This window comes from Panthera tigris, chromosome F3 (assembly GCF_018350195.1).
Source record: "Panthera tigris isolate Pti1 chromosome F3, P.tigris_Pti1_mat1.1, whole genome shotgun sequence".
NCBI lineage: Eukaryota > Metazoa > Chordata > Mammalia > Carnivora > Felidae > Panthera > Panthera tigris.
In genome coordinates this window covers 40,367,538-40,395,116 of record NC_056678.1, presented here as the reverse complement: position 1 = coordinate 40,395,116, position 27,579 = coordinate 40,367,538, and the positions used below count along the sequence as shown (strand labels likewise).

Genomic DNA, 27,579 nt, shown 5'->3' with positions numbered 1-27,579 from the left:
CAGAGACCTTTTTACCCCTCCCTCGGTCTCCCTCCTTTCTGGGCCAAACTGAGGGGAGCAGTTCTCCTCTCTGCCCCACTCCGTCCCTCCCCAGCCCGTCTCCCCTGGCTTTGCCAGAAGTGCTCTTAGAGGTGCCCTGGGACTCCTGGGTCACCACATCCAGGGTCCTCCCTGGCGCCTCTGTGGCCCTGGGAACCGCTGCCTACCCTCTCCCATGCTCTCCCCTCCCACTCGGGCTTTGGCCCCTCCTGGCCACCTTGCGCGGCCCCTCCTGGCTCCCTGGCCCTTCGCACTCCTCGGCCCCCAAGTCAGCGCCTTCCCCTTGCTTCTGCCCTTATTTTCCAAGACTCCTCCCCACACCTGTGCCCTGTGATGGTCTTGCACAACGCTCCCATCTGTGTGGCAGCCTGGCCTCGCTCCTTGGGTCCCCCACCTGCAACCCAATCCAATTCCTTCAGACTCGACCTCTTCAAATCAGGACTGCCCTCGCTGTCCTCGGAAAGCTTACTTGGCCTTTCCCCAACCGATCTGTTTGTGTTAACACGGCCACAGTGTCTCCAGGCTACAACTCGAGCATGGTCAGCCTGACCATTCCGTTTCTGTCCTTTTTCCGGCCTCACCGCTGTCTACATCTGGGTCTAAAGCATGGCAGCCGCAGGAGCGGGAAAGGTCAGTGTGAAGAGATTTCGGTAAAATAAGACCCCAGGTAGGACTTTGTGTTTGATGAGGTTGGGAGGTGTCGAGGACAGGGAGGAGCCAGGGTCACCACTGGACAAATACAGCCGCCCCAGCATCTCTCAGTCCCCTCTGCCCCGCCCCTGGGGAGGAGGGAGGCTGCCAAGTGTTGCTTTAATCACTCAAAACCCCTAGTGGCTCCCCTCTGCCAAGGGCAAACTCTCAAAGAAATTAGAGGGGCCTGTACTGTAGCCCAAACCTTCCTTTCCAGCCACAGCGCACATCACGCCCTCAAGTGAATTCCTGCTTTTCAGTTTGCTCCTAGAAGATCCTGCCCCAGGCATCTCACACATTTCCTTGATTTCCTCTCCCCTCCGTGCACTCAGCACCTCCTCCGAGTCTGAGCCTAGAGATTTGTTCAGAGTGTGATCACTTTCACCGTCATGCACATTTGCCTCTACTCCGTCCGTCCGTCTGTCTGCAGTGCGGCTCAGTCACGCCCACTGGGCAGGGCGGGCCATTCTGCTTCTCTTCCTGGCCCTCAGCGCTGCAAGGGGAGCTGCAAGACAGCCTCACTGGCAGGGGGTGACAGGGCGGGCCCTTACCTGTCTGAGGACACCCTGCAGCTCCTTGCTGGACCACATGTCAGACAGGAGGAGGCGGGCAGCTTCTGCGGCCTTGGGCGAGGTGCTGGGCAGGCAGGAAGTTCATTTGTGGGATGAGACTCGGGGAGACATGAGAATGATCACCCTCCTCCCTCCCACCCTCACCTCCAGGTCTTAGCGATGTGGGGAGGCCCCAGGGGTGCATGAGAAAAGAGCCTTGTTGGGCTGGTCCCGCCGCACAGTGGGCACAACCTGGCAGCCCTGCCCACTTAGAAGTAGCCTGGGATTCTCCTCGGGGGCTGTGGGGGGAAGTTCTCTCCCATTCTGGTTCCCCAGCCCTTGTCCTGGGAGGAGAAAGCCCCATGGGGCAGAATACAGTTCCCACATGGTGGGGTCTGTGCCTCCATGCCTCCTGTTGGTCCTCTAAGGACTCCGCGTCCTCTGGTGACCCCCAGCTGAGAATGCGCTGCCTCTGTCCCCTTTGTGCAGCCCCGAGGCCTGGCAGCTGGGCTCAGCTCCACAGCGCTCTTGGCTTCTGGAACTTCTCTGCATTCAAGCCTCCCCTGCCCAGGTTCCCGCCCTGCGCTGGGTCCTGCTCTCGCTGCACATCTGCGCCTTCTCAGAGGGTTGTGGGGCTGCCTGCTTTGCAGTGTGTGGGGGGTGGAGACCATTGCCCTCCCCACCCACCTGCTGCGGCACAGGTTGATGATGTTGTTGACCATGCTGCTGGAGAAGTACTGCTTGGCCATCTGCGGCTGGGAGGCCATCAGGTTCCTCACAGTGTAGCAGGCTGAAGACAGGATGTCTTCCGAGTTGCTGGTGTTCCCAGTGTGACTGGTGAGGAGCCTGGTCACCTCTGGGAATACTTGGTTCCCTGAGAGAGAAAGGAGTGGAGGGCGCGGGGTCAGATGACCGGAGGAGAGAGGGGCTGAGGGGCTCCCTCTGGGACCACAGTCCTGTGCTGACTTCAGCCAGGTTTCTAGCAAGGTGGCCCTTGAAGGCTCCATTCTAGCTCCAACTCAGGGCTGAGGACCCGGATAGGATCTCTGCACCCCTGCCCTTTCCTACCTCCAAGCCTCGCTTGGGCCAGCTTCCCCTCTTGGAACGCTCACTCTAGGGAAAGTTCAGAGGGTGACCTTCCAGCAGGCTCTGGAAAGTGAGGGCTCTGCCGAGTCCTAGCTGGAGGGTGGGGGGAGAGGGGTGGTCTGACGCTGTGGTGGGCACTTACCCATCACTCTGTGCAGCACAGGGTGGCGGGACATGTTGCTCAGGAGGGAGGCTCCAGACCGCACCACATCGGAGTTGCCAGATTGCAGGAGGCGAGCAATCTGGGGCAAGCCCTTTTCCTTGAGCCCAATCAACTGGCTCATACCACTGGACATCTGAGAAAGAAGGACGGGGGTGAGGACCTAGCCTGTGGTTTCCCAGGCACCATGGTGGAAGAGGGCCATGTAATCCCAAACAAAAAAACCCTGGAACCTTTTCCCTCTCTTGTTAGAAGCACAGGCAAAGAGGGACACCAATTTGCTCACACACTGGCAACTACAGAGCACCCAGGCAAAAATGTGCCCCCATCTTTCCTGACCTTGCTCTCTTCTCCCAGCTCAGCCTGAGCCAGGATGGGTGATGAGAGGCAAGTCTCAGACCCCTGGCTCATGGAGGCCCCGACTCGACTCCCAGTCTAACAAAACTGTCTCAGCTCTGTCCCCCCACCACGCCCACATTTCCCAGCATTATCTGCTCACCCAAAAGCACACGGTCAATGATATTTGTCAATTACCGAGGCGCTGACCACCTTCCAACTTCCATACCTCCGTAGAATTCCATACATATTTGTCGAGTACTCTCCCAGGGCAAAAAGGGAGAAGAGAGGGTCTGTGCCCACATGGAGGTACAATCCAGGGCCCCCTGGAGGTGGGTCAGCTCATCTGTGCCTCTAGCCACAAGGCCAGCCCGTCTGTAATCTGGTCCCAGGCTGGTTTGGAGTTCTTGAAGACCCCCAGCCCCATCTTCTCATAGACCTCAATTCGCCCCGGTCCTGCTTTCACCTGATTCTCTTTTGTCCTCAGTAGAGATGAGTGATTGTTGACTGTCTCCCCATCTAAATACTTGTTGGCTGCTACAGGCCTCCTAAGGCTCAATGTCATTCCATCATGTCCTCCTAACTCTATGTGGCCTCAAAATCTCTACTGATTCTGCATCGTCTTCCTTTAGATCTGCCCACCCCCAAACCGTCTATTTTTCCCTCTGTCAGTTCAACACACAGGATACTCCTCCTACCACAAACGTACCCTTCATCCCTGTCCCCCACCCCAGGCAGGGGCCAAACCGAGCCAGGAATCATGAGGCAAAGGGGACTCTGTGGGCACAGACAGAATCCAACGGGAGTGGATTCACCTGCTGGGCACCGCCTGGGAGTTCCCAGAGGGCCGGGCCATTTCTACTGCCTCATCGTTTCCCCAGAGGCCTGGCTGGAGCCTAGCATATGACATTCCCTCTGTTTGCGTCTGTAGAGTCAAGCTCTGAGGGCCATATGTGTTTGGCACGACTCAGTGCACACGCCTGTGGGAGAGCAGGGAAGGGGGCAGAAGTTGGAGAAATGGGGTTGGGGATGGGGGTGGGTGCAAGGGAGGACACCGCTCCTCACCAGCCCCTTGCTGGCGGTCAAGTTCTGCAGGGCACCAGCGCAGGCCTCCAAGGTGGCGTCTTTCTTGCTCTTGCCCATGAGGTTCAGGTAGGTGCGGATAGCATCCGAGTGGTACAACCAGCTGCTGCCCTTGGGATTGGTCTCTTCCTCCGGAAGGGGGCAGTCGTAGTTGTTGTTCTGAGGACACAGGACAGGTCAGCAGGGAGCCTTGTGAAGGGAGGGAGCCCAGCATTCTGTGTGCCCTCCCCCAACTCTAGGGGCCTGGTTCCTGAGGGAAGGGGCCTAGGAAGCACCTGCCCCGGTGCCCCTTTCCTCACGGCGGCAGCAGCTCCGCAGAATGAGTAAGGCAAGGGGCCATGGTCCTGCGGGCTGGCTCTGAGGGAGGCAGAGAACAATCTACAGATCGCAGGAAGTGTGCTGCAGGCCAGCCTCTGCCCAAACCTTCCAGCTGCGTCGGGCTGCTTTGGGGTCTCACACCAGGATGCTTCTTCTCCTCCCAGAGTCAGACTCCAAGGCTGACCCACCCTGGGTCAAACAGGGGTGGTCCAGGGGCCCAGCAGCCACAGTCGTGCCCAGTGTGGGGAGCCTGACCCTCCCTCCAGAGCACCCTTCTGCTTCTGGTGGCACCTGGGGGACTTGGAGGTTGGTGGGAACCAGGCCAGAGAGGGCTTAGAGTCCTGGCTGCCCCCGAACCTTCCACAGTAATGGAGAAGATGAGGCAGGGTTTACCAATTACATGGGAAGTGAGAATGAGCTGTGAAACAGAGGACCGGAGCTTCCGAGCTCGGGGTGGTCTGAGCTCCCACCGTCAAGAACACAGATCCCATCTGCATGCAAGACAGAATGCCCTCTACTCAGCTCCCAGGGTGCAGCACAATCCTAAGGCCAAGGCTCTGGCATGGGCTTGTCTCCTACAGCTGGTTTCAGGCTTCGGGGGGACGGGGGCAGGGAGGAAGGGGTGGGCCAGGCAGCTGAGCCCAGCGGGGTGCTTGGCGGGCAGCAGGCCCTGGTTCTGTGAACCGACTGTGCTCACCATCATCTTATCGCTCTTGTTGCTGAAGCAGCCGGTGGAGGACTTCTCCGTGTAGGCATTGCGGGCGTTGTACTCCAGCTGGCGGTAGCGGGTGGGCACCTCGGCGTCCAGGCGGTAGGAGAGGTTGTGCAGGATACACATGCAGTTCTCCACAGACTAGGGGCCAAGCAGAAGCAGAGCCCCTAAGCCTGTGCCCTTCCCTGATGGCGTCCTGGGCTCACTCCCTGCCCTAACTAATGGGAGAGAGGCAGGCACCTTAGGCTGCCCCAGGAGAGAGGAACACAGCCACCCACCGCAGTCCGAAAAAAGCTCCCAGTAACACTCCCCAGAATCTGGATTTGAATCCAGTTCTGTCTTTTCCTAGCTGTGTGAAACGTCATGGCTTTCTTCAACTTCTGGGCCGGTTTCCTCAGTGGTAAAATGGGACTGACATCGCCTACTTCATCGGGCTATTGGGAAGATTATGCATGGAAGTGCCTATCATGGGGTCTAGCACATGGTAGGACACAACAGACAGTGGCTTCTATTTCTTTTCTTTAGTTTATTTATTTTGAGAGAGAGAGAGAGAGCAACTGGGGCAGAGAGAGAGAGAGAGAGAGAGAGAGAGAGAGAATCTCAAGCAGGCTCCATGCTGTTAGCGCAGAGCTTGATGCGGGGCTCTATCTCCTAAACCATGAGATCATGACCTGAGCCGAAATCAAGACTCAGACGCTTAATGGACTGAGCCACCCAGGTGCCCCGACAGTGGCTACTGTTTCTCTTGCTACAGCCATTGTGCCAATGGTCAGATTGGGCTATTAAAGAACATACCCTCTGTCCTGGCACAGACAGGAGCAGCCTTGACATATTTAGGTTCAAAAGCCATTGAGTCCCCATGTCCCTGTTATTCCCTCCTTTCATGGCTAGTCCTCAGCTTCCAATACCAAAGGTGCTGACCCATCCCAAATCTACACGAGCGGTGGGACCTGGGACCCAGTACTTTGCAATGGCAGCTGCTCCTAGGTCTTTGCCATCTGTCCTCAGTGGACAGGCTAGGCTTTGAGCCAGCAGACTTACCTTCCTAATGATGTTCGGCCCTGCTAGGGTTTGAGGGAATCAGACTTGCACGGTCTGGGTTCCACAGGTAGAGGGGATGTTGCATCCAGAGTTGAAAAACATGATGTCCACTGGGACCTGGCTGAGCATTCGAGTGACTGTCTCTCTCTCTCTCTCTCTCTCTCTCTCTCTCTCTCTCTCCTGAGGCCCTGTTGTCACTTCCAGTGGATGAGCAGGAGACAAAATCTCTCCACAAGGAAACTGTGTGCAAGACTCAGTGGCCGTATGCCCAGACAGCCCCTGGTCATCTAGGGACTCTGGGAACTCACTATTCTCCTGAGTGTCTGTCCTGCCGTGGTAGAAATATCTCAGCCTTCAGTTTCTCTTTCTTCTGTGATTTTTCCTTTCTGTGTGTTTGTGCTAGTGTGTCCAAATATCCAGAGGGGACAAGAGGGTGGCTTTGCCAGTGGTCTCTTTGGCAGGTGGTGCGAAACTGTGGTAGAAGGAGCCTTGGTGCAGGAAGGATCCCTGGGGGCATCAGTGGGGATCCTTAAGGCTGCAGGCAGGGCTCAGCACTGCCAATGCCAGCGGGGGCAAATGCTCACGGAGAGCTCCCTCTGTGTCCGGCCCTCTTCATGCTTTGCTTATTAACTAATTGAGCCTTTCAACCAGCCCATGACATAGATATGATTGTGATTATCTCTGAATGAGCACAGTGCAAACCGGGAAACAGACATCGTGGAAGCGTCTGCATTCACAAAGCCTGTAAGCGAGGAAGAGGGGATTCTGCCCCTGTAACACTGCCCCAGGCCAGCAGAGCTCTCTGCATCTAGCCATCCCCTTCACTGGCCTTCTGTCCTGTCACCAGACCATGCCTTCAGGGCCTCCTCAAGTGCAGACCTGCCTCGTGGAGCCTGGGAAAGAAAAATGTCAGGACCTGGAGGCCAAGGAGCTGCCCTCACTGATCCTGGGGAGGTCCTGGGCCTTGGAGCTCCAGACAGAGAGGAGGACTGGGGGCCGGGGCCAGAGCGGGGTGGGACGCTCACCTTGTCATCACAGCGGCTGGCGGCCACGCAGTTCTGGACATAGGCCATAAGGGAATCAATGAGCCCCGTGTAGTTTCGCATGGTCTGGCGGCCCGCATCGGCAGAGCTCAGGTTCCTGAGGGAGAGAACAGAGAGGCTGTGAGGATGCAGGGGAGGAAGGAAGCGGGTAGAGAAGAGTGTGGTTGGAGGGCACGCGGGGGAGAGAGCAGGTGGGGGAAGTAGGGGCAGAGGAGATGGGGATGAGTTTGGAGGTGTGGTAGGAGGAGAACAAGGCAAAAAAACAAAAAAAACAAGGAGGAAGGAAAGAAAGAAAAACCATTCAGCGGATTATGCCCGGTCCTGGTTGAGGTTGGATGGGGTCTCCTTGAACTCAGTTCTTTTCACCCTTCTTTCTGCCCCCCTGGGCTCCAGGCCTGTAACTTTCATGACTGTCCATGGCTCTAGTGCAGCTGGCAGGTCGAGGCACGCTCCCTACCACTACTGGGCACCTGTTGAACAGGGGCTGGAAGCTTCTACCTGCCCAGTTTATTTCTGTGGAGGAGGAGAAGCTCTGTAGGGTGCTGGGGCCAAGGGCTGGATCTGGGAAAGAAGCCCAGGGGTGCTCCGCTGGGGGCCAGATGCCCCCTCCACAAGGAAGCTGTGTTCTGCCTCAGCAGTGAGCTCCTTTCCAAGCAGTCTGGGCCCATTTTCCTGTGCAGGCGGGCTGTGGTTGCTGTTGCTATTAATAGCCTTGCAGCCCCTTGAAGTCCTTAATACCCTGACTTGGCTCACTGGAGGCCACTAATGGAGGCTGACAGGGAGGAGCATAAGCTGAGAACACAGAAGCACCCCCAACAGCACCCTTCATTCCGGGGCTCCTAGGAGTTGGGAAAGATGAACCCCATCAGAGCAAGGTGTGACCCTAATGGGGATCTGTTTCACTGTTCCACCTCTACCCTAGCACCCATGACCCCACAGCCCCCAGGGGCCTTGCCTCACCCTGGTGTGAGACTCAGGAGACTCTGGAAAGAGCAGTGCCACCTTTATGCCAATGAATATGGCCGTTGGTCTTAGCACCACAGCTGGGAAGTGACTCATTTAGGAGCCAATCAGCAGACTTTTGTCTAAAAGAACACTCTTCAAGAGAGTACAAGAAATGCATTTTTGGGGGGTGGGAGAGGGGGGAATGGTTGAGCCAGTTTGGATATCCAGATGTGGCATTTCTACTCTTAGATTTCTAACTAAGTCTGCTGAGGTCCCTTACAGGAGGTCATGGAGTCCTGAGCCTTATCCAGATCCAGGGAAGTTAGGGATGCTGGAGTCCCATTTCTTGGAGTCTGCCCATGAAGACCAGTGCCAGACTGCATTTTATGTCCCCTGCCCTAGGCTGGCTGAGATGGGGCTGCCTGGAGAAAGACCCAGGGCCGGGGCAAAAGGACCCCAGGGGCACGCTCTTTTCTCACCTTAAGCAGCCTGTGGCATTGAAGAAGACCTCAGGGTCCACTATTTCCCGGGTCATGTTGCTGTTGCCATCACACCAGCCGGAGAAGGGAATGATGACCCGGTCAGCCAGCACAGGCAGGGCGTCGGCGATGAGTTCCACCTTCAGCTCATCAGTGGAAGACAGGTTCCAGAGCAGCCCTGGAGGTTGGGGATGGTCAACTCAACCCATGGCAGGCTCAGGAAGACCACAGGTGCTGAGGTGCCACCCCCAGCCTGCTCTGGCAAGGGAGCCCTACTGAAACATCGTCTTCCAAGTAGGCCTGGTCTATCAAATCTAGTGTCTGATTATTTCCTGAGCTCATTTTCCAATGTCTCAACAAGACTTCAGGTTCTCTGAGGGCAGGGAGCATCTAGAGTTCTTTATCGAGGTCAAAATTATGAATGTGCAAGGTCATCCAGAAACGTTTGATTGATCAGTAGTTTCTAATATAAATGTTAGCGCTAGAGTCTTCTAATGTTCTCTATTTTCCACCTGAAGGTCATTCCAGAAACACTTATCACGGTTACTCTGTACGTGGTCTCATCTCCCAGTCCAGTCTGAGGGCTTCCTAGTTCCTTCTAACCCTTGCGCCCCAGGCCTGAGTGCTTAGCATATTGTTTGGACACAAGAGGGCGCTTAAGACCTGAAGTTCCAACTTCACGTCTTCCTCTTAGTCTGGAAATCCCAGGGTCTGTTGAATATGGATCCTGCCTGGACACCAGCCTTCTACCCCTTGCCTTCTATCTTCAACAAGGCTGACACCTTGTGGGTAGGCACCATGTGGACGCCACTAACCTGGCCACAGTCAGTACCATGGGGCTCCCAAGACATTAGCCGGAGGTCAAATGTGCACCTGTGCTTGGGCCCAGACTGGAGGGAATGCCCTATACACCACCCAACCCCAACCCTAGCTCTCCATGGCTGGGGATCCCTACCAGTCAGTTGTTTCTGGATCTCAGTGCTCCCGGTTCTCCTCAGGAGGTTGACAGCCTCTCGGATCCCATTCTGCCTCCGGGTCTCCAGCTTGTTGGTGATGCTCCGGAACACCAGGTTACGCAGGGCCCCAGCCGCAGCCTGCTGGACGTTCTGGTTGGGGCTCCGGAGGAGGTCCACCAGCTTGCAGATGCCTCCCAACTGATAGACCTGTTGACATACAGGTGCCACATGGGCCGCCAGTCAAGGAGGTGAGGCTGATCTGATGACACTACTCGAAGTGATTTTTCTCAGACCCCAAAGTCTACTGTCAGCTCAGAAATATTCCAGCCAGCCAAAAAAAACCAGTGTGGAGTAATAGTGCTCAGAAAACCAAGATGTAATCAGACCAGAAACCAAGATGGATTCCAATGCCAGCGCCCTCACATCCTCGGCAGGAGACCCTCAGCAAGGCAGTCCTCTGTTCTGAGCCTCACTTTTCTCCTCTGAAATACGGTGGTGAGGACAAGAGGACATGGTTATAAATATACTTCAAAAGTCCTAAAGCAGGACAGACATAAAGGAGACCCTCCCATGGGAACTTTCTCCTGTGACAGGAACTCTGATTCGGATGGATCCAGAATCTCTAGGAAACACATTTCAGGCACTGTTCCCTGGGGCTGAGCTGCGGAACCCTATAAGCATCCTTCCTGCCAGCCAAGCTCGGGGGGGCATGACCAAGCCCCAGTTTCCAGCACACATGCCTGGGGAGAGAGAGGATCAAGCTCTGGAAAGGGAGAGAGAGAGATGGAGACAGAGAGGCAAAGAGACAGAGACAGAGAGACAGAGAGACAGATAGAGGGAAGCGGGGGGAGGGAGTTGAAGGGTGGAAAGTAGTCATACTCTTTAGTGGAATTTGAGAAAGGGGATTTCTGTTGAACTCACAGCTGTCTCTTTCACGATCAGTGGAGGAAATACCTGACTAATGTCCACTCACCTGGAGGGTTAAGATGCCCAGCTGTGATCTCAGGCAGTGCCAAGCACACTGCTCACCCAAGGCAGCTGGGCAGGGTGAGAAGGAGCAAGTGCAGATGTCCCCACCCATGTCTAAATGGGGTCAGGCTGACACACCCAGTCCCTGCCCAGGTCTATAGGGGAGGAAGATGTGTAGTCAGTTACCTGCTGCTTGGCCGATTCATCCTGGAAGCAGGTGTGCTGGATGTAATAGGCCCCGATGGCCTGGTACTTCTCATCCTGGGAGCTCAGGTACTGCACGGCCTTGGGGATGGTCAGCCCACTGCACTCAATATCCTCACTGCAGATCCTGTGGGCAATGGGCAGTGGTGGGGGAGGGGTTACCGGGTAGGCTGGGAGAATTTCCCCTTGTATGCCCAAGCTGCCACAGCCTCATCTGCAATCTGGAAAGCCAGAACAAGGCAGCCCTAGGCCCACTTGGAGAACATTCCTGTGGAACAGCTCTTCCAGAGGAGGGAAAAGGCTCATCCATGGCAAACACTGTGATGAAGTCCAGGTCATGGGTCAATATCCAAACAGGTAAATTACCTCTGCACCAAGACAAAACTCTGCCCTATTCCCAAGAGGAAGCTCCCCACCCCTGTGCCATCTTTCTTGTTTGTGCCTGGTATTGGGAAAATGGAAGAGAATGGCTGTGAGCCTGTCCAACTGTCCATCCATCCATCCATCCATCCATCCATCTTCCTTCCCTCCTGTCTCTATCCATCCATCCATCCATCCATCCATGCAGCCATCTGCCCTCACTCCCTTTGTTCCAAAGTCCAGCTAATTCTTCTTACAAAAATCCTCATACCTGCTTCTTCTTCCCAACCTCACGGTCACTGCCTTCCTTCTGACCATGACCACTCTCACTGGGACTACAGCAAGAGACCCTCACAACTGGCTCTCTTCTCCAAGCTCCCTCGTCCAAAATTTGACTCTCCTTTTCCATACTCACAGTCCTAAAATGTGGTTCACTGTGCTGTTCCTATCGGCAGGTTCAAGTGGAGACTGCTTAGACTAATATCCAAGGGCACATGTTAAGTCGAACCATGTGAAAGGGTTGATAGTCAACCTTTTTGAGCCATAAAACTAAAAATTTCATGTTTTAACCTAATAGCTTGGCTCTCTGCTAAGCCCTCTTGCACACTCTCCAGCCCCTAACAAGGTCTGCTCCAACCTGACTCTTCTCTTCACTGACCCCTCATCAGGGCTCAGGTGTACCCCTTTCCCTTCCCCTCACGGTGCATGTGACCTGCTGAGGTCCTGCTGCTGTGAACATTCCAGGGCAAGGAAACCTCTCTCCTAGGAATCCTTCCAGCTTCTGTGATGTTGAGTCTCAGGCTGCCTTTCCACCTGTCTGTGCCCTGGTTGCCAACAGAGATGGAAAGTTCCTGAGGGCAGGGACAGCCCCTTCTATGGCACCCAGTCCTACCCCCCTGGAAATCTCCCCAGCATTTCTAGAGGAAGCCCTCTTCCCACTTTTACTAGCCTCAGTCTTGCCACAGTAAATGCTCAGTAAGAATTCATAGTTTTAGTGTGGCATCCTAACTCCATTTCTGGAAAAATTGCCCAAGGGGTGAAGCTCTCCTGTCTTGTATCAGTAGCACCCTGGCCCTGCACTGAGAAAATGTCACATCTGCCAGTCAGACATCATCTCTAAATGGCTTGACATTCATCCCCTCCCATGTCTTACCTAGACCTTGACCTCTCAGGGCCTCTGGTTTGGGGCAATAAGCTAGGGCTAGACACTGCCCTGTTCCCTGCTCCAAGGGAGAGGGTTTCTTAGTCCTTCTCCGAATCATCCTAAATATACCTATGGCCTTTGAGTAGTTAGGAGAGGTCCCCCTCTACGACGGGATTCAGCTTAGTATTAAAACAGTGGTGAGTGGGGTTGAGTGTGGGAATGCTTTAGCAGCTGTATAGCCTTGGGCAAGCATCTCTGTGCCTTGTTTCCTCCTCAGGAATTCTAGCACCTGCCTAGAGGGGCTATGAGGACTAGAGGTGAAGAATGCAAGCTCCTGGGGCTCTAGGAAAAGCAGTTTATCAGTTAATTGTGTAGCTCTGGGACAGCTCTAGGCCGCTCTGTTCCTAGCTGTGTCCCTACACTTACCACACTTCCCCAGCACAGGAGATGCTTAGTGAATGTTTGTCAAATAAATGAATAAATGATCATTAGGCGGTGATAAGGAACAGTTTGGAGGTTCATGGGGCTCTGAGCCCTGGAGGGCAGGCTCAGTGTCCCCGGAGACACTGTGGCTGTCCGCAAGCCCCCCTGTGCCCGTGGCTCTTGACGGGACACCCGCCTTCGTTTCCTTCATTCTCACTGGGTGACGGGCCTTCAGTGTTGAGGGACAAGGGTTGTACTCTGTTCCTCAGCACTAGCTCCGGTTCCTCAACTTTTATGTCTGTTTGTCCTGGCCGTCTTTTGTCCTATAAGGTGGAACAGGGCCCCCTTTCCCATCGTCTACATCAGGGCACACTCGTTGGCTCTTCCAGAACACGGATAGAGATGTGCATGGCTAAGATCACGGATTCCCCGTCTCCTGGAGGGCTTGTTAAAACACACACTGCTGGGTCTCTCCCTGAGTTCCTGAGTCCGTAGGTCTGGGTGCAACCTGAAAATTAGCATTTCTCACAAGTTCCGGGTGATGCTGCTGCTGCTGTTGGGAGGCATACGCTTTGAGAACCATGAGCCTAGCTAACCTTCTCTAATTAGCCTCCCTCTGTTCATAACCCGTGACCCTTTAGAACCTATATACTCAATGCATTTGTTTGAATGTCTGGGTTCTGTCTCCCCCTTCACACTTCCTGAGGCCAGGAAGCGCCCCCCTCCCCACCGCTGCCCCCGCAGGGACAACGAGCCCCTTGGGGACAAGAGGCCGTCTTTCCTATCATCAGCAACAACCTTGTGTAGTATAGCCAGGCGAACTCCTTCTCCTACCTGGTCCCCACCCTGGCCCCCAACACAGCCTGGCAGCACTTACTTGGAGCTGGCCCTCGAGTGACCGAAGGACAGGTCCTTGTTGCAGGAGATGGGCGGGATGTACACCGGGTCCTGCTTGGAGGTGCAGGAGGGCGGGCGCACAGGGCACTTCTTGACCGCCTTCTGGCCACTGCAGGTGCTGTAGAAGCTATAGCGGTTCTGGGTGGTCTTTTGGCCCTTGTTGCTCAGTGTGCCCTTGCGCAGGGTGCCCCGAGGGTCACAGTAGAGGTCGGGCTCGCTGCGGCTCGCCTTGATTTTCTGCATGAAGCAGATGTCGCTGCCGGCGCCCGTTGCGTTACAGCTGCCCCGTTGGTAGTGCCGGCCCCAGTTCTCCATCTGGCTGTAGGAGCTGAAGCGTCTGTTGTCATTCTCCCGCTTGAGGGTCCCGTTGTAGATCTGGTCAGAGAAAGGGAGAAAGGCTCAGTCAAGGTTCCTGACCGGGGATTCTGGATCCAGCTGGCCATGGGGCGGAGTCCGCCCCCCGCCCCTGTGATAATGTTCGTGGAATCCCAGAATGTTTGGAGTGGAAGGAATCTCAGCCATCATCTGATATATTACTTTTCAAATGGCAGATTGCGACCCATTATGGATTGGGAAATCAATTTAGCCGATTGTGACTATCATTTAAAAAAAATGGAATAGACTAGTATATACTGGAATGTAAGCTCTCCGAGTGCAATGCAGGGAGTAGAGACACGCGTCGTGTTGTGACACAGCACGTGGGTGCTGGGCTGCGATGTAAGATGTACGTCCTACAGTGGGTTGTAGCCACCTACCCAGCCCTCCACGGCCTTGTCCAGGTGGGGAGTCAGAGGCACAGAAGAACTCAGTGAGGGAAGGGCAACCCTGGACTGAAGCCCAGTCCCTACACCCTCGCCCTGTCACCTCGTGCCATTCCCAGACACCGCAGCTTCCAACACAGCCAGCCTTGCTTGGCCACTTGCACTCAGGGTGGGGAAATCTCTCCTATTCTGGCCAGGGCTGTTTTCCACTGTTATTTCTCTGCTGAACTCCTCACGTTGCCTCCCCTCTGCCAGGGCAAGAAGCAAATGGTAACGGGCCCTCCGGGGGAACCCCTCACAGGCCAAAGAGAGAAAATACTTCTCCTGCGCCACCTTTTACAAGAGTGCCTGCGCACAGGGAGGCAGGCCAGGGGCTTAGGGTGGGGCGCAAGGGGACCTCCTGGGCTTCGTTGTCCGGCTTGCAGTGCGGAGAGGCTGGGCAGAGGCTCAATCCAACAGGAAAACTTACGGTAATGAAGCGACCCCCAGGGCTCTGTGTGAGCTTGCTCAGGGATCCAGCTTCCCTGGGAAGAGCCTGCAAAGCTGAAGGTTTGGTGGGAATGAGCTCGGAGCAGATCTGTTCGAGGGGGACTTTCCCAGGAGCTCACAGGCCAGTGGGCCTGCCTGCTCTGACTTGTTCTCAGACTAGAGGATAACACCGAGCCTGATAAAATGTCTCCACACAGGTGCTGACTTGGATCTCACCTTTGCTGGGATGAGCCAAGGCCAAGTCTAGCAGCCCGGAGCCTGCCTGCCCCACCCCATGAGTGTGTGTGTGTGTGTGTGTGTGTGTGTGTGTGGCAGAGGTGGTTGGGCAATTGGGTTATTCTCCTCCACACCAAGTCTAGCCACACAAGGCTGGGGAGGGGACTTCTCTTGGCCAGTGCCCTTTCGTCTCTGCAGGGAGACTCTCAGCAGGAAGCCACCCATGGGTTGAGGTCCCAGTAAGGGGTGGCATCCAAAAGTCACAAGACGGGGGGTGGGAGGGAGGGGAGGGGAGGTGATGGGTATTGAAGAGGGCATCTTTTCGGATGAGCACTGGGTGTTGTATGGAAACCAATTTGACAATAAATTTCGTATATTTAAATTAAAAAACACAAAAGTCACAAGCCACAAACTTTTAACCTTCACAACGGTGCTCTCATCAGCTCCACCCACATGCTCAGCTGGGCACTCCGGTGGGCACAGTTTTCCTCCTCAAACTGGGTCAAACCAACCTACCCCAAAGGGAACAGGTGCCGGGGAGGCATAAATGAACAATAACAGGCAGAGGGAAGAGAAGTGATGAGCGTTCTTGACGGGAACTCAGAACTCGCATTTTGTAGCACCTTGTAGACTTTGCCTGCAAAATATGCAATTAGGCCTCCCCTGCTTTAGGCCAATGGCCACACCCCTCTCACCTTCATTCTCCCAGGATGCGGGGAGGTGATGATGGCACCTTGGAGGCAGGCTAAGCCTTAAATGGAAATGCAACAAGGAACTCTCTTGTTCTCAGTAAATGACACTCCTGGACGTCATCTCAGATACCTGAGGAATCCAAACACTCATCCTGGACCAAACCCAGCAGAAATGTGATCACGCTGATGAAGCCTGACAGAGGCTTTGGGCTTTGCTCTCCCGGGCTGGGAAAAGGAGGAGGGGCAGCCCTGCCAAGTCTTGGTGAGGGTGGGCTGCCCACGGGGAGTAGGGTTGGATGTGCCCGCAGGGGTCGGGCGTGGTGGAGAAGGCAGGGCTGTCCCCGTGGGACCGAATTTCCTGCCCCGCCCCCCGCAGCTACATCCCAGTGGCGTCACCCATTCCTGGGAGCCCCACCCCAGCTCTTGTATCAGGGCTGCTGGCTGCTGTGCTTCTGCTGGTGGCTGAGAAGAGCTGTGGGTGACTCTCCCGTCATCATCACTTTGACAAGTGGGAGCCGAGCTTCCTCTCAGCCAGGCCCTTTTCTGCCCTAGCGCCACAGGGAGTCTGCATTTACCCCTCTGGGCTCAGACAAGGCCGGCTATCACCAGTTTTCTGGGCACAGATGGCCTGTGACCTTTCCCTTTTCTGCCTATCAGGACGAGACCTTGGGACTCCAGGTGCATTCCTCTAGCTCACCGGGCAGAGGGGGACTCGGTGGTCAAGAACACAGAGTCTGGAGCCACACGGCCTGGGCCGAGTCCTGGCCATGTCAATTGCTCGATGCGTGGCCTCGGCCAAGTTACTTAAACCCACCATGCCTCAGTTTTTTTTACATCTGTCAAACTGGGATCATAATTGTACCCAGTGTTGGGAGAATTCAGTGGATGAGCGTTTCTGAAGTGCTTAGGACAGTGCATGACATAAATGTTTGTTTAGTAGGGCCATCTGTATCCCTCTGATGCTCAGACTAGACACAGACTGGTGGCCTGTAGGACCTTGTTGAGGGTTTACATCACCCAAGCCATACCTAAAGGAGCGACCAGGTTGGCACATGAGGGGGATGAACCCAGGCCAGCTCCAGCCCCGGGTAGGGGTACCCACTAGTATTTAGAACCCATGCTAGTCTCACCCAATGGCCACAGAATAGGCCTCAATAGGTTTCAGAAAAACAAAGGAGTGTGGTCTGCCTGTATGACCTTATGTAGGGATGACGCAGTGTTTCTTTACGTGGGTGCTGTCGGCATTTGGGGCAGGACAATTCTTCATTGTGCAGGTTGTCCCAAGTATTACAGGTGTTTAGCTGCCTCTGGCCCCCAGGCCCTATATGTCAGTACGCCTTGCAGCCATTGTGACTAGCAAGAATGCCCCCACATGTTTCCAAACCCACCCTTTCAGATCCTGAGCAAGCACCTGCAGCCGGAATGGAATACGAGGGCAGTGTGCACTCACGTGCCCACGGCAGGTGGGAGAGCTTCCCTACCAGTGCCGGGTCTCCCAGACACACCCCACACTCAGATAGCGATCTTCTGGCAGCGTCCTCTGCTTTGAATACAAAGGACAGTGACACACACACACACACACACACACTCTCCTTGTTTGGTTATCTCATGCTTCCTTGGGAAACTCCAGCCTCAGGTGGGATGGTCCATGCATCAGAACATTCCAGCGGCTAGTAACTCAACTTTCTGGGGGCAGAGCTGACCCTCAACCAGAGAACAGGCTGGGCTGGACAGCCAGGGGGAAGTCCAGGCTGTGTCCAGACAGATAAGCTTCTCCACCTGGAAGACCAATGGGGCTCTGGGGAGGTCAACTCGTGGAACCACCTTCCAGGTGGGCTAGAGAGAGCTGCTCTTAACAAGGAGCCTCTCCTAGCCAGGCCCTGCTCTGCTCCCCCTTGCGCTAATGACTTAGGTCTTGTAACTAACCCACCTTTCTTTTCTTCTCCCCTTCCTTCTTGGAGAAGAGTGGAATTCTATGTCCTGCCGAATGCTCCCCAGCCCCTCTTCCTGTTCCCCCTTAAACCAGGAAGTGCTCAGAAGCCAACCCCTTCATTTTTCAGGCAATGAAACTGAGTCCTAGAAGATGACTAGACTAATAGAGCCCAAGATCCAGGGTCTCAAAGAACTGAATATAGTCAGCTTTCCCTTGAGAGTTCCATTCAGTCCAAAAAGGCCCCTGAACTGAAAGAACTCCTGTCGGCCCAAGATCATTGGACATGAGAATGACTAACCATTCAAGAAGAGATGGCATCATTTTGTCCTTCCAACTGAGAATCATTTCTGACTCCTCCCTTTCCACTCCCACTGCCCAGACTGTGGCCCTGACAAGCTTCAGCTCACAAACGGACAATTCTAGCTCCTCCTGCCAGCCCCTAACCCAGCCCCTGGGGTTCTGGTGCCTTCCTGGTGGTGCCATCCACTTGACCTTCCTCAGACAAAGCTTTCCTTGCTTGACAAGCCCACAGTGTCTCTCTGCTTCTTGTAAGACAAAATCCCCAGCCTGGCCCTTGTCTCTTTGGTCACCTCTTCTCCTCCCCAACACACCCCCTTACACTGTCTGGTGACATTGACCACATCCTGCTTCTGCTCAACCTCTTCTCTATCCTGCATAGCTTCCTTGCCCCTCCAGCCAAATCCTATGTTTCTCCAAGGCCTTGTCTCCAAACTGTCATCTGCACACCCTGTTGACTGTGACCTTGTGTTTTCTCTAGTTGCTAATGGTCTCTGTCATTTCCCCCAAATTACTGTGCCTAGAACAGGGCTGGGCTCACTGCAAGTGCCCAGAGGAGTTGTGACTTGCCATGGGACTTTGTGCTGGGGATGGAAATTTGGGCTGTTGTACTGGAATTCCCACACTCCCGTGGGTGCAGGAGAGCCTCAACAACTAAATGAGCTGCTAGGAAGGCAGGAAGGTTCCAGATGAGGCAAGCCAGTCTGTGAGGGTGGCCCCGCATGGGTTCAGGCTGAAGGGGTCCAGGATTCTTCCCTTTACCTTGTGACCTGGGTGATATTAGCTGGTGGGTTGAGCCTAGAGAGTTCTATTCCAGCTCAGGCTGATCAGACAGAAGCTGCTGACTCCTTGGGAGCCAGGCATGTGCTGGGCAGACCAAGATGAAAAGAGTGTCTGTGTCCCCAGCTATTAGCCCATTTTGAAACCACGCTTCTGCTAGCAAGGTGGGACCGGCCGAACCGGCTCTCCAGCAGGACGCACCCTGCTCTTCCCTGCCCAGTCACGCACCCAGCAGAGTGCCCAGCAGGGCCACCTTCGGCAACGTGATCTCCAACGCCCTTCTCATGAGAGCGAGCGCACGCACACGGTTTCATGGGGTCTCCGTGCCTCTTGCGCTTGGCAAAGCCCTCCTGGGAAAGACCTTCATTGGAAATGCCTTGAGGACAGATCCCATTCGCCACTTCCCTTGTACCTACTACCCCCCCCCCCCCCCCGTCAGTGCCCGTTTGAGGGCCCTGGTGTAGAAGACATGTCATAGCTCTCTTTCGTCCTCCCGGGAGATAAAACGGTACTGGCGTGGCTGGCCTGTCGCAGGGTGGCCGGAGGGGCCTTCACATGCTGTGTGGCAGCTCTGCTCTACTTTTCTGGGGGTCTGGAAGGCGCAGGTCCTCTCCCATCATGGGCTGCCCAGGAGGGGACAATCAGGGCCCCAGGGCATGGGGAGTTCCCCCCGTGCAGGGGGTAGAGGTGGCTGCTTACTCAGCAGTTTGAGTCACTGAGAGCCACTGGGCCTGAGTCACCAAAGGTGGGACTTCAGCAGGAGGAGTGCCAGTCCCTGTCTCCCCCTGGGCTCCGCTCCCTCTCTGGTGAGGAGCAGACGGTCCCACCCCGGGCTGGTCTTCCTTCCTTTCTGGGGCATGTGACTTTGTGTGGCACGTGGAGAGCAGAGCAGCCCCCCCACCCCCTTTCACTCAGCAGCCCTGACGTCTGGGCAAAGAGCAAACTCATTCTGTTTGGAGGAGGCTGTGGTGGGCGGGCCCCTGTTGTGGGGTCCTCAAGGGCAGGGAAGAGCTGCTCCACGATTCCATCCGCAGCACCCTGAGACCAGAAGTGCCTACTCAGGAGGGAACCCCAGTTTGCAAACTGAAAGGCAGAGCCTGACGGATGACCAGCTCCCTGTCTACCCAGTCAGGGGAGGCACAACAGGAATCTGAGACGGCCTGATGTCACGTGTTGGCCATCTTCTATCGCCTGAATTTTTTAAGTGTAAAAACAAAACAAAACAAAACAAAACAACCCACGAAAGTTTTGACGCCCGTCCCATGAGGACAGAGTTCATCAGAGAGCTGGCTAATAACGGTTAGTGTCCCTTGTGACCTTTAACAGGTGGAAACTCTGAGCCCGCATCAATCTGGGCAGTAGTGGGAAATGTGGGTAATTCAGAACAAGTTTTCCGGACAACTGCAGCCCAGCTAGAAAAGATCCTATGAAACTCCAGGCTGTGGCTTGTGGGTCTTTCAAGATGGTGCTGCTCTCTCTCTCCAGGGAGCTCACCACTCCGGTGAAAAAAGCACCTGCCCTCTTGGGCTCCATGCTCCAAGTCTGTGTCTCGGGCTGGGGGGAGGGGAGGCCCACCGCAGCTCCTGGTGCTACTGGGCAGCGGGAGGCCCAAACACGCTTGTGTACCCCAGCACCTCACTGAGATCTGGCCCTCAGTATCATCTGCTGTCGGAACAGACAACCGTGTCAGCTCCAGCACCCAGCTCCGTTTCCGCATCCTGCTCCTGGCTGAACGGCTCGACTGTGGGAAAAAGCGGATTTTCTGAAAATCTTCTCTGGCACCTCTCCCCCTTCACGTCTGAGCAGTGGTTTTTGTTTTTTGTTTTTTGTTTTTTTAGCTCCTGGAACTCCCAGGATGGGTTTGGGGAGCAAGGACCTAAAGTTTCACATGTTAGATTTGGGAAAGGAAATCCCTGGCAGGTGATTACCACCTGAGACACAGGTCTCACAGGCCCGGGGGCCAGGGACCCCTGAATCTTGCCACCTCTCTTACATGGGCTCGGACAAGTCTGAGGCATGACTATTCTGCCCTCCAGGAGTCCCATGTTCTGCGGTCACAGCTTCTGCCTTTTGAGCCCAGAGGCTGATTCCATTGTCCCAGTAACTGTTCATCCTGGGAAGGAGCTTTATAAAGTTCGAACTTGAACTAACTCCTGGAATCTCAGAGGATACACCAGTTCCTGGATGAGCATACTTGAGGGTCAGGAAGATCCTACCAAGCCACCCACCCCCAACACTGTGCTGGGAAGCCTGGGGGGAGGCTCGGTGGCCCCCTTAATGATCCCATACATACACCGGGCCTGGAGGTGCTTCCAGACATAAGAAAAGGGCCAGAGGCCATGAGGTGGGAACATCCTCAGGGACAGATGCTTACTTTGCCCAGAGCAGAGCTCCCCGGAAACACCAACAGTGGAAGGAAACTACTCCCACTGATGAGATAGTCAAGAATTTCACCTGAAAGGAGGGACAGAATTTCACCTGAAAGGGGGCTGGATCCCCCAGGGCTTGTGTCTCACTTTGGAAGGGGGGAGCCCATGTGCATGTATGCACACACACTCCCATATGCACACCTGCCTACCTGGGACACACATCACTTTGCTGGCAGGGGACCCAGGGAGGGAGGGTCTTTGGAAGTTCCTTGAACATAATGTAAAAAACACCTTAGCAGACATGGTGCTTTACAGTGTGGAAAGAGCTTCCCCATTCAGCATCTTGTTGGAGACTCCTGTTGGACAGCGTTCTGGTCTCCTGCTTTGCCAGTGAAATGTCAGGGCAGACGGCCGCATCCTTGTGCTCTCTGTGAGCATGTAGGAAGCTCACAGAACTCGAGGCTTGGCTAAGACCACATAACTAAGCTGTGAACCCGGACTCAGGTCTCCAACCTCCCTCCTGGTGTTTGTCCGCCAATCACTCTGCCACCAGAGTCTGGTGACACAAAGGAAGTGTAAATGGCAAGGAGCCCCTGCAGCTCGGGGGTGCTCTGCAGAAACTCTACCTGCCTCTCTGGCTAGTTGCTGGCTCCTAGAAAACTCCTTCCCCAGGGGTTGCAAACATAGGAAATACCTGCCCCCAGCTTTTGGCCCATTGTGAGCGATGCTTAGAGACATTTAGGGAGGGTAGCTGCTCAGCTGTGTGACACAACCTTACTGCCCAAAGACTTGGACCACAAGACCTTCTGTTCCAAGGGACACTTGTGGGCAAGGAGACCCCATGGTCATGGCAACTGGTCTGTCTTGACCAGGACACAAGTGTGAAGGTGCAGAACAGTGACTGTTTGGTTCCCTTGCAACCACACCTTGCTCCAAATGCATCACTGAGCACACACAAATTGGGCTGGGAAAGCAGGGAGTCATGTCAAGACTGGTGACTGAGGCTGGGCCTGGAGTTCCTGGAATTAGCCAAGGGTTGCTGAACTTCTTCATGCTCAGGGAATTGGGCCACCATGCTCCAAGCCTCGGGGGCAGTCAAGAGGGAAGAGAAGAGAGGGCTGGGTCACTAGCTAGCCCTGAGCTCCCCAACTCTCCCCAGGCTTCCTCCCACAGCATCTCCACTTTGCCCCCAGCATCGTGGGGCCTCTAAGAACTGATGAGGGCTGCAGGCAGGTGTGGAAGAGGCCCAGGATTTCATGTGGACATTTCCCAGGTTGGCCCCAGAGAGCAACCCCACAGAACTCAGCGCTCAGCAGGCCATCAATTAGGTCAGAGAGCTGTAGACAGTCAGAAACATCATGTTTCCCTGAAATCATAAAACTCCTAGAAGAAAACATTGTCAGTAAGCTCCTTGACTTGGTGAGGGTTTTTTGAATCCGACATCAAAGCAAACGAAGCAAAGAAGGGGACTACATCATACTAAGCCCTTTTGCACAGCACAGGAAACCAGCAGCAAAATAAAAAGGCAACCCACCAAATGGGAGAAAATACTTGCAAATCATATATCTGATAAAGGGTTAATACCCAAAATATATAAAGAAGTCATACAACTCAATAGCAACATAACAAAACAAAAAAAAAACAATCTGATTTAAAGATGGGCAGACCCGAATAGACATTTTCCCAAACGAAGACATACGAATGGTGAACAGGTACATGAAAAGGTGCTCAACATCATTAGTTGTCAGGGAAATTTAAATGAAAACCACAATGAGATAACACCTCCCACCTGCCAGAATGGCTAGAAAAACGTGAAATAGCAAGTGTTGGTGAGGGCCCAAAGAAAAAGGGGGCCCTCGTGCCCTGTTGGTGGGAATGCAAACTGGTGCAGCCACCGTGGAAAACAAGATGGAGTTTCCTTCAATAATTAACAACAGAACTAGTGTATCTACTTTGGGGCATTTTCCCAAAGAAAATGAAAACACTAACTTGAAAAGATACCTGCACTCCTATGTTCCCTGCCCAGTTATTCACGACAGCCAAGACATGGGAACAACCGAAGGGTCCACCAATGGATGAATGGATAAAGAAATAGTGGTGTGTATATGCACACCCTGGAACATTATTTTTTTTTAATTTTTTTTTTTAACGTTTATTCATTTTTGAGACAGAGAGAGAGAGACAGACCATGAATGGGGGAAAGTCAGAGAGAGAGGGAGACACAGAATCCGAAACAGGCTCCAGGCTCCGAGCTGTCAGCACAGACCCCGACGCGGGGCTTGAACCCACGGACCGCGAGATCATGACCTGAGCCGAAGTTGGACGCCCAACCGACTGAGCCACCCAGGCGCCCCACCCTGGAACATTATTAAACCATAAAAAGAATCAAATCTTGTCATTCGCGACACTATGGATGGACCTTAGGGGCATTATGCTAAGATAAATAAGTCAGAGAAAGACAAGTATCACATGATCTCTCTTCTATGTGGAATCTAAATCCCCCCTCCCCTGCCAAACCCATAAACCCAAAAACAAAAACACAAAAACCAGGCTTATTAGATACAGAGAGCAGGCCAGTGGCTGAAGAGGGGGTGGGGGTGGGGGCTGGAGAAATGGATGAGTGGCAGGGGGGTTCAAAAGGTTAAAAAAAATTATCTTTAAATGCTCTGTTAAAAAAAAAAAAAAACAGGGGTGCCTGGGTGGCTCAGTCGGTTGGGCGTCCAACTTCGGCTCAGGTCATGATCTCACGGTCCGTGAGTTTGAGCCCCGCATCGGGCTCTGTGCTGACAGCTGAGAGCCTGGAGCCTGTTTCGGATTCTGTGTCTCCCTCTCTCTCTGACCTTCCCCCGTTCATGCTCTGTCTCTCTCTGGAATAAATGTTAAAAAAAAAAAATTAAAAAAAACACAACTATTCGGTCATGCATCTTGGGGAGGGGCTCCACTTTGTTGTTTTTCTTCTTGGCTTTCGGCTTTACCTGACCTGCTGAACCAGCTTTAGGAAAATTATCCTGAATGATGAGTTTGTGACCCAGAATCTCCCCTAGGGTAGGTCACACATCACTGGTGATAAGGCACAGTAGTAACTAACACTGAAGCATATAGAAAGCTCTTCCTTTTTCCATTTGGTTACCACGAGGAGAAAGTCTAGGTTGGTGCCAGTATGTTTCTTTTTTTTTTTTTTTAACATTTATTTATTTTTGAGACAGAGAGAGACAGAGCATGAATAGGGGAGGGTCAGAGAGAGGGAGACACAGAATCCGAAACAGGCTCCAGGCTCCGAGCCATCAGCACAGAGCCCGACGCGGGGCTCGAACTCACGGACCGCGAGATCATGACCTGAGCCGAAGTCGGATGCTCAACCGACTGAGCCACCCAGGCGCCCCCAGTATGTTTCTTTAATACTTGCCAGCCTCCCTTTCTGAGCAGAAAGAAAGAAAGAGAGAGAGAGAGAGAGAGAGAGAGAGAGAAAGAACAAAAGCTTCATCTGGATAGAATTAAATGATGATTTGTTTTAATTCTTTTTATTATTATTGGTTATAAGTTATGGTTACCCTTCATCTATGGAAAAGAATACTGGGTGTTTTTTTTTGTTTTTTTTTTACTTTTGAGTTAGTGATATAAATTCTCCCTTCAAAATTCCTTTTGAAAATTAAAGGTAAGTACATTAAAAATAAGTAAATAAGAGCTGGTTGATAGTTTCATAGAAATTGTGAGAGCAGACTGCAAGTGACTGAGGTTTGGGACACACTGTTGCACACAGTGACAAAGGTATCCAGATGTAACAGTGTGACAAGGTGCTCTGGGCAAGGAGTTGGGAGATCGGGACTCCAGTCCTGGTTCTTCTCTGTTTAGCTGTGCAGCCTTGGGGAGTCACCTCACGTCTCTGATCCTATTTCCCCAGCTACGGTGTGCCCTATAAGGCTTCTTCGGACTTTGGCATTCTATGATTCAGCCCTCACTGAAGTCACAAGCGGCCTCCTTCCCAGTCTTGCTCAGGGCTTGGGAACGGACAAACCCCACCAATCCCACCTTCACCCCCTTCAGGCCGCACCCTTGTGTGCCCTGCCGATGAGTAGGAGGGGAGGGGCTGGGGGTCTAGGGCCCCAAAGCTGCTTCTCTCCCCGGCTGTGTCTCTACCTCCCACCTCCACCCCCCACCTGATTGGATTGTTTTTTAGCTGAGTTTGCTCTCCTGGGGCAGGAAGGCCTCCGTAGAGACTTGCCAGGGCCCTGGGGGAGAATGCTGAGCCTCACCCTCATGAAGGGTGGGGACGGTTCTTCCACCCACTTGGGAAATGCTGCTGCATTTGTCTCCTGAGCTCTGTGACAAAAAGAAAACTCTCAAACCAGAAAAGAGGTAACAGAATATCTACCCAGGGCTTTGTTTTCATGGCCCTCCATCATGTCCCTGCCGCTTCCTGGCTCGGGTGCATTTGCAGAGCTCGCCTAGCAGGAGAGATCCTGACTCACTCCGGCCCATTGGGCCCTGGACTCGGTTCTGCCAAGTCTACCTGTGAGGTACCGGGCAAGTCCCTGCACTTTTCTGCAGCTTGATTTCCCTGCACATAAATCAGAATAATAATACCCGGTTCACCTACTGATCTCACAAAGACTGAAGGATCAAGTGGGGAAATAAAAACATGAGCCTTTTGTGTAAATTCAAAATGCTGCACTAATTCAAAGGATTGTTAAAAGGCAGGGGTGCTGAGGACCGAGTTATTCCCCCCCGTAAGAGAGGACTGTGGGTGAAGGGGCGGGGCAGTGGCGGCCTCGCAAGCTCTCTCCCCTGCCTGCTAACCCCATGGGAGGCCCGTGCCCAAACCTCTGTCTCCTCCTGGGAACTGGGTCTGGAGCTGGGGAAGGAGGCTCGTAGATCACCTGGTCCCCCCCTGCCACTTACAGATGAGGAAACTGAGGCCTGGAGAGGTTTAAGTTGGCTTGTGCTGTACACAATAGCACTTAATTACATCCTCTCTTATGCTGTTGTTTCCTCCTTTAGTTGTTTTTAACTACAGTGTTTGGACTTTAAAGACTTGGTGGTTGAGTAGATTAGTTCTTGTCAGGACCAAAGAACAAAACAAAACAAACAAAACAAAAAAACCAAAAAACAAAACCAAGAGAAACAAAACCCCCAGAAACCCCACAAAACAAAACCCAGGCCCCGAACGCCACTAATTTTCTTCTGGAGCAAAATAAAAAAGCGTATAATTATCCTTCACTCTTCCAATCCTCCCTCTAGGGTCTCAGAGGCTCTACCTTGAATTTGTGCGTGAGACAGAAGGTGAGAATAGCGACCAACTCATGCCATCTTCCTCCTTGGAAGAAGGCATAATTCCACTCTATGTGGTCAGGGGATAACCGCCTCCCCCGATCTGTCAGGCTGGAAGAAATGGAACCCCAGAGGCACCCAGCAGAGATTAAGCTGAAGGAAGATGCAAAATGGCGCTGCTGTCTCTCGTGAGGGGAGGGAATTCCCTCTAGCGCACTGTCTGAGAAGCGCCAGCTGCTGACGGTGTCCTGGGCTGCTGCCCGCCGCTCTATCGCTGCCCCAGGGAGTCCCTCGGCAGTGGGCAGTGACATCTCTCCCTGAGTGTTCTGACCAAACTGCCGGGCCTTCCCTCCCCCATGAGGGCCCTCACTGCCTTCTCCTGGGTCTGGTGCTCCTCAGGGGCAGAAGGAAGGTGTGGGCAGCAGGCTTGCTCAGCTCAGACAGGCACCATGGGTCCTGTGCCCCCAGGAATTGGTTACCGGAGGCCAGGGAAGTAAGTCTCTTGAGAACTCTGGGGCTGGCAATATGCAAATAGCCACCTCCTTGGGGGTGATCAGTCAGGAAAAAGGGCCCAAGGGCTACTGTCAGACCAAGCCCCGGGCCCAGGAGCGTTTCTCCTCTGCCCACATCCTCTCTGCTGAGGGCAGCCCTCCTCTCCTTTCACGTCTCATTCCAAGCTCAGCCCCTCCGGCAGCCTGGCCTGCTTTTCTCTGCTTGAAGCCCGCCGTCGGAAGCTACTTGCGTGTGCTCGCTGGAACCACGTTCTTATCCCTTTGCGAGTCCATGGTGTGGACATGGGAGCCACTCCCTGACTCCTCTCCCCTGAGGGAGGCCCAGGATCTGGAATATCAGAGCTTCAGGGATGGCTTCAAGATGGAGCCACTGTCTACTCCTGCTGCTGATAAACCCGAGGCCCCGTCAGGAGGCGGGGGGCGGGGGGGGGGTCCCAGCAACGGCCTCATGGGCAGTGATGGAGAACCCCACGTCCAGGCCGGTGCTTCCTCCTTTTCTCTACCTTATCTTTGGCCTCTGGGGAGTCCTCTCTGGCTCACCCAAACCTTGGCCAGGAGGAGGGGCCTCAGGTTTCCCTAAGAGGCTGAAGTCAGCTGCGCAGGGAAATCGAGCCCTAAAGCAAGCTCCTCACTGAGCACCCAACTCAAAGGCAGTGGGAACTTCTCACACGAAAAGCAGAGCCCCTCCAGGGGACTGCAGCTTGCGAAGGAGGGCCCATCCCTCAGGGACACCCCAGATATAGGCGTTTGCCACATGCTTCTTCTCCACGGTTTAAATATAGGAGGGTCTCTGGCCCCAGCAAGGTGTCTGTGGAAACATACCACA

At 54.0% G+C, this 27,579-nt stretch overlaps 1 protein-coding gene across 1 annotated transcript in view; it reads right to left on the bottom strand.

Annotated features, from left to right (window-relative positions):
* PKP1 (plakophilin 1) overlaps positions 1 to 27,579 on the bottom strand; it is a 48,310-nt gene that overhangs the window by 3,155 nt on the left and 17,576 nt on the right. The window contains exons 3-12 of the mRNA XM_042976690.1: positions 13,417 to 13,811; positions 10,595 to 10,739; positions 9,439 to 9,646; positions 8,484 to 8,661; positions 7,042 to 7,156; positions 4,961 to 5,116; positions 3,928 to 4,104; positions 2,509 to 2,662; positions 1,968 to 2,154; positions 1,281 to 1,365 (exon numbers count right to left, since the gene is read on the bottom strand). Of these exons, the coding sequence (XP_042832624.1) occupies positions 1,281 to 1,365; positions 1,968 to 2,154; positions 2,509 to 2,662; positions 3,928 to 4,104; positions 4,961 to 5,116; positions 7,042 to 7,156; positions 8,484 to 8,661; positions 9,439 to 9,646; positions 10,595 to 10,739; positions 13,417 to 13,811 (1,800 nt within the window). The remainder of the gene's footprint in view (positions 1 to 1,280; positions 1,366 to 1,967; positions 2,155 to 2,508; positions 2,663 to 3,927; positions 4,105 to 4,960; positions 5,117 to 7,041; positions 7,157 to 8,483; positions 8,662 to 9,438; positions 9,647 to 10,594; positions 10,740 to 13,416; positions 13,812 to 27,579) is intronic.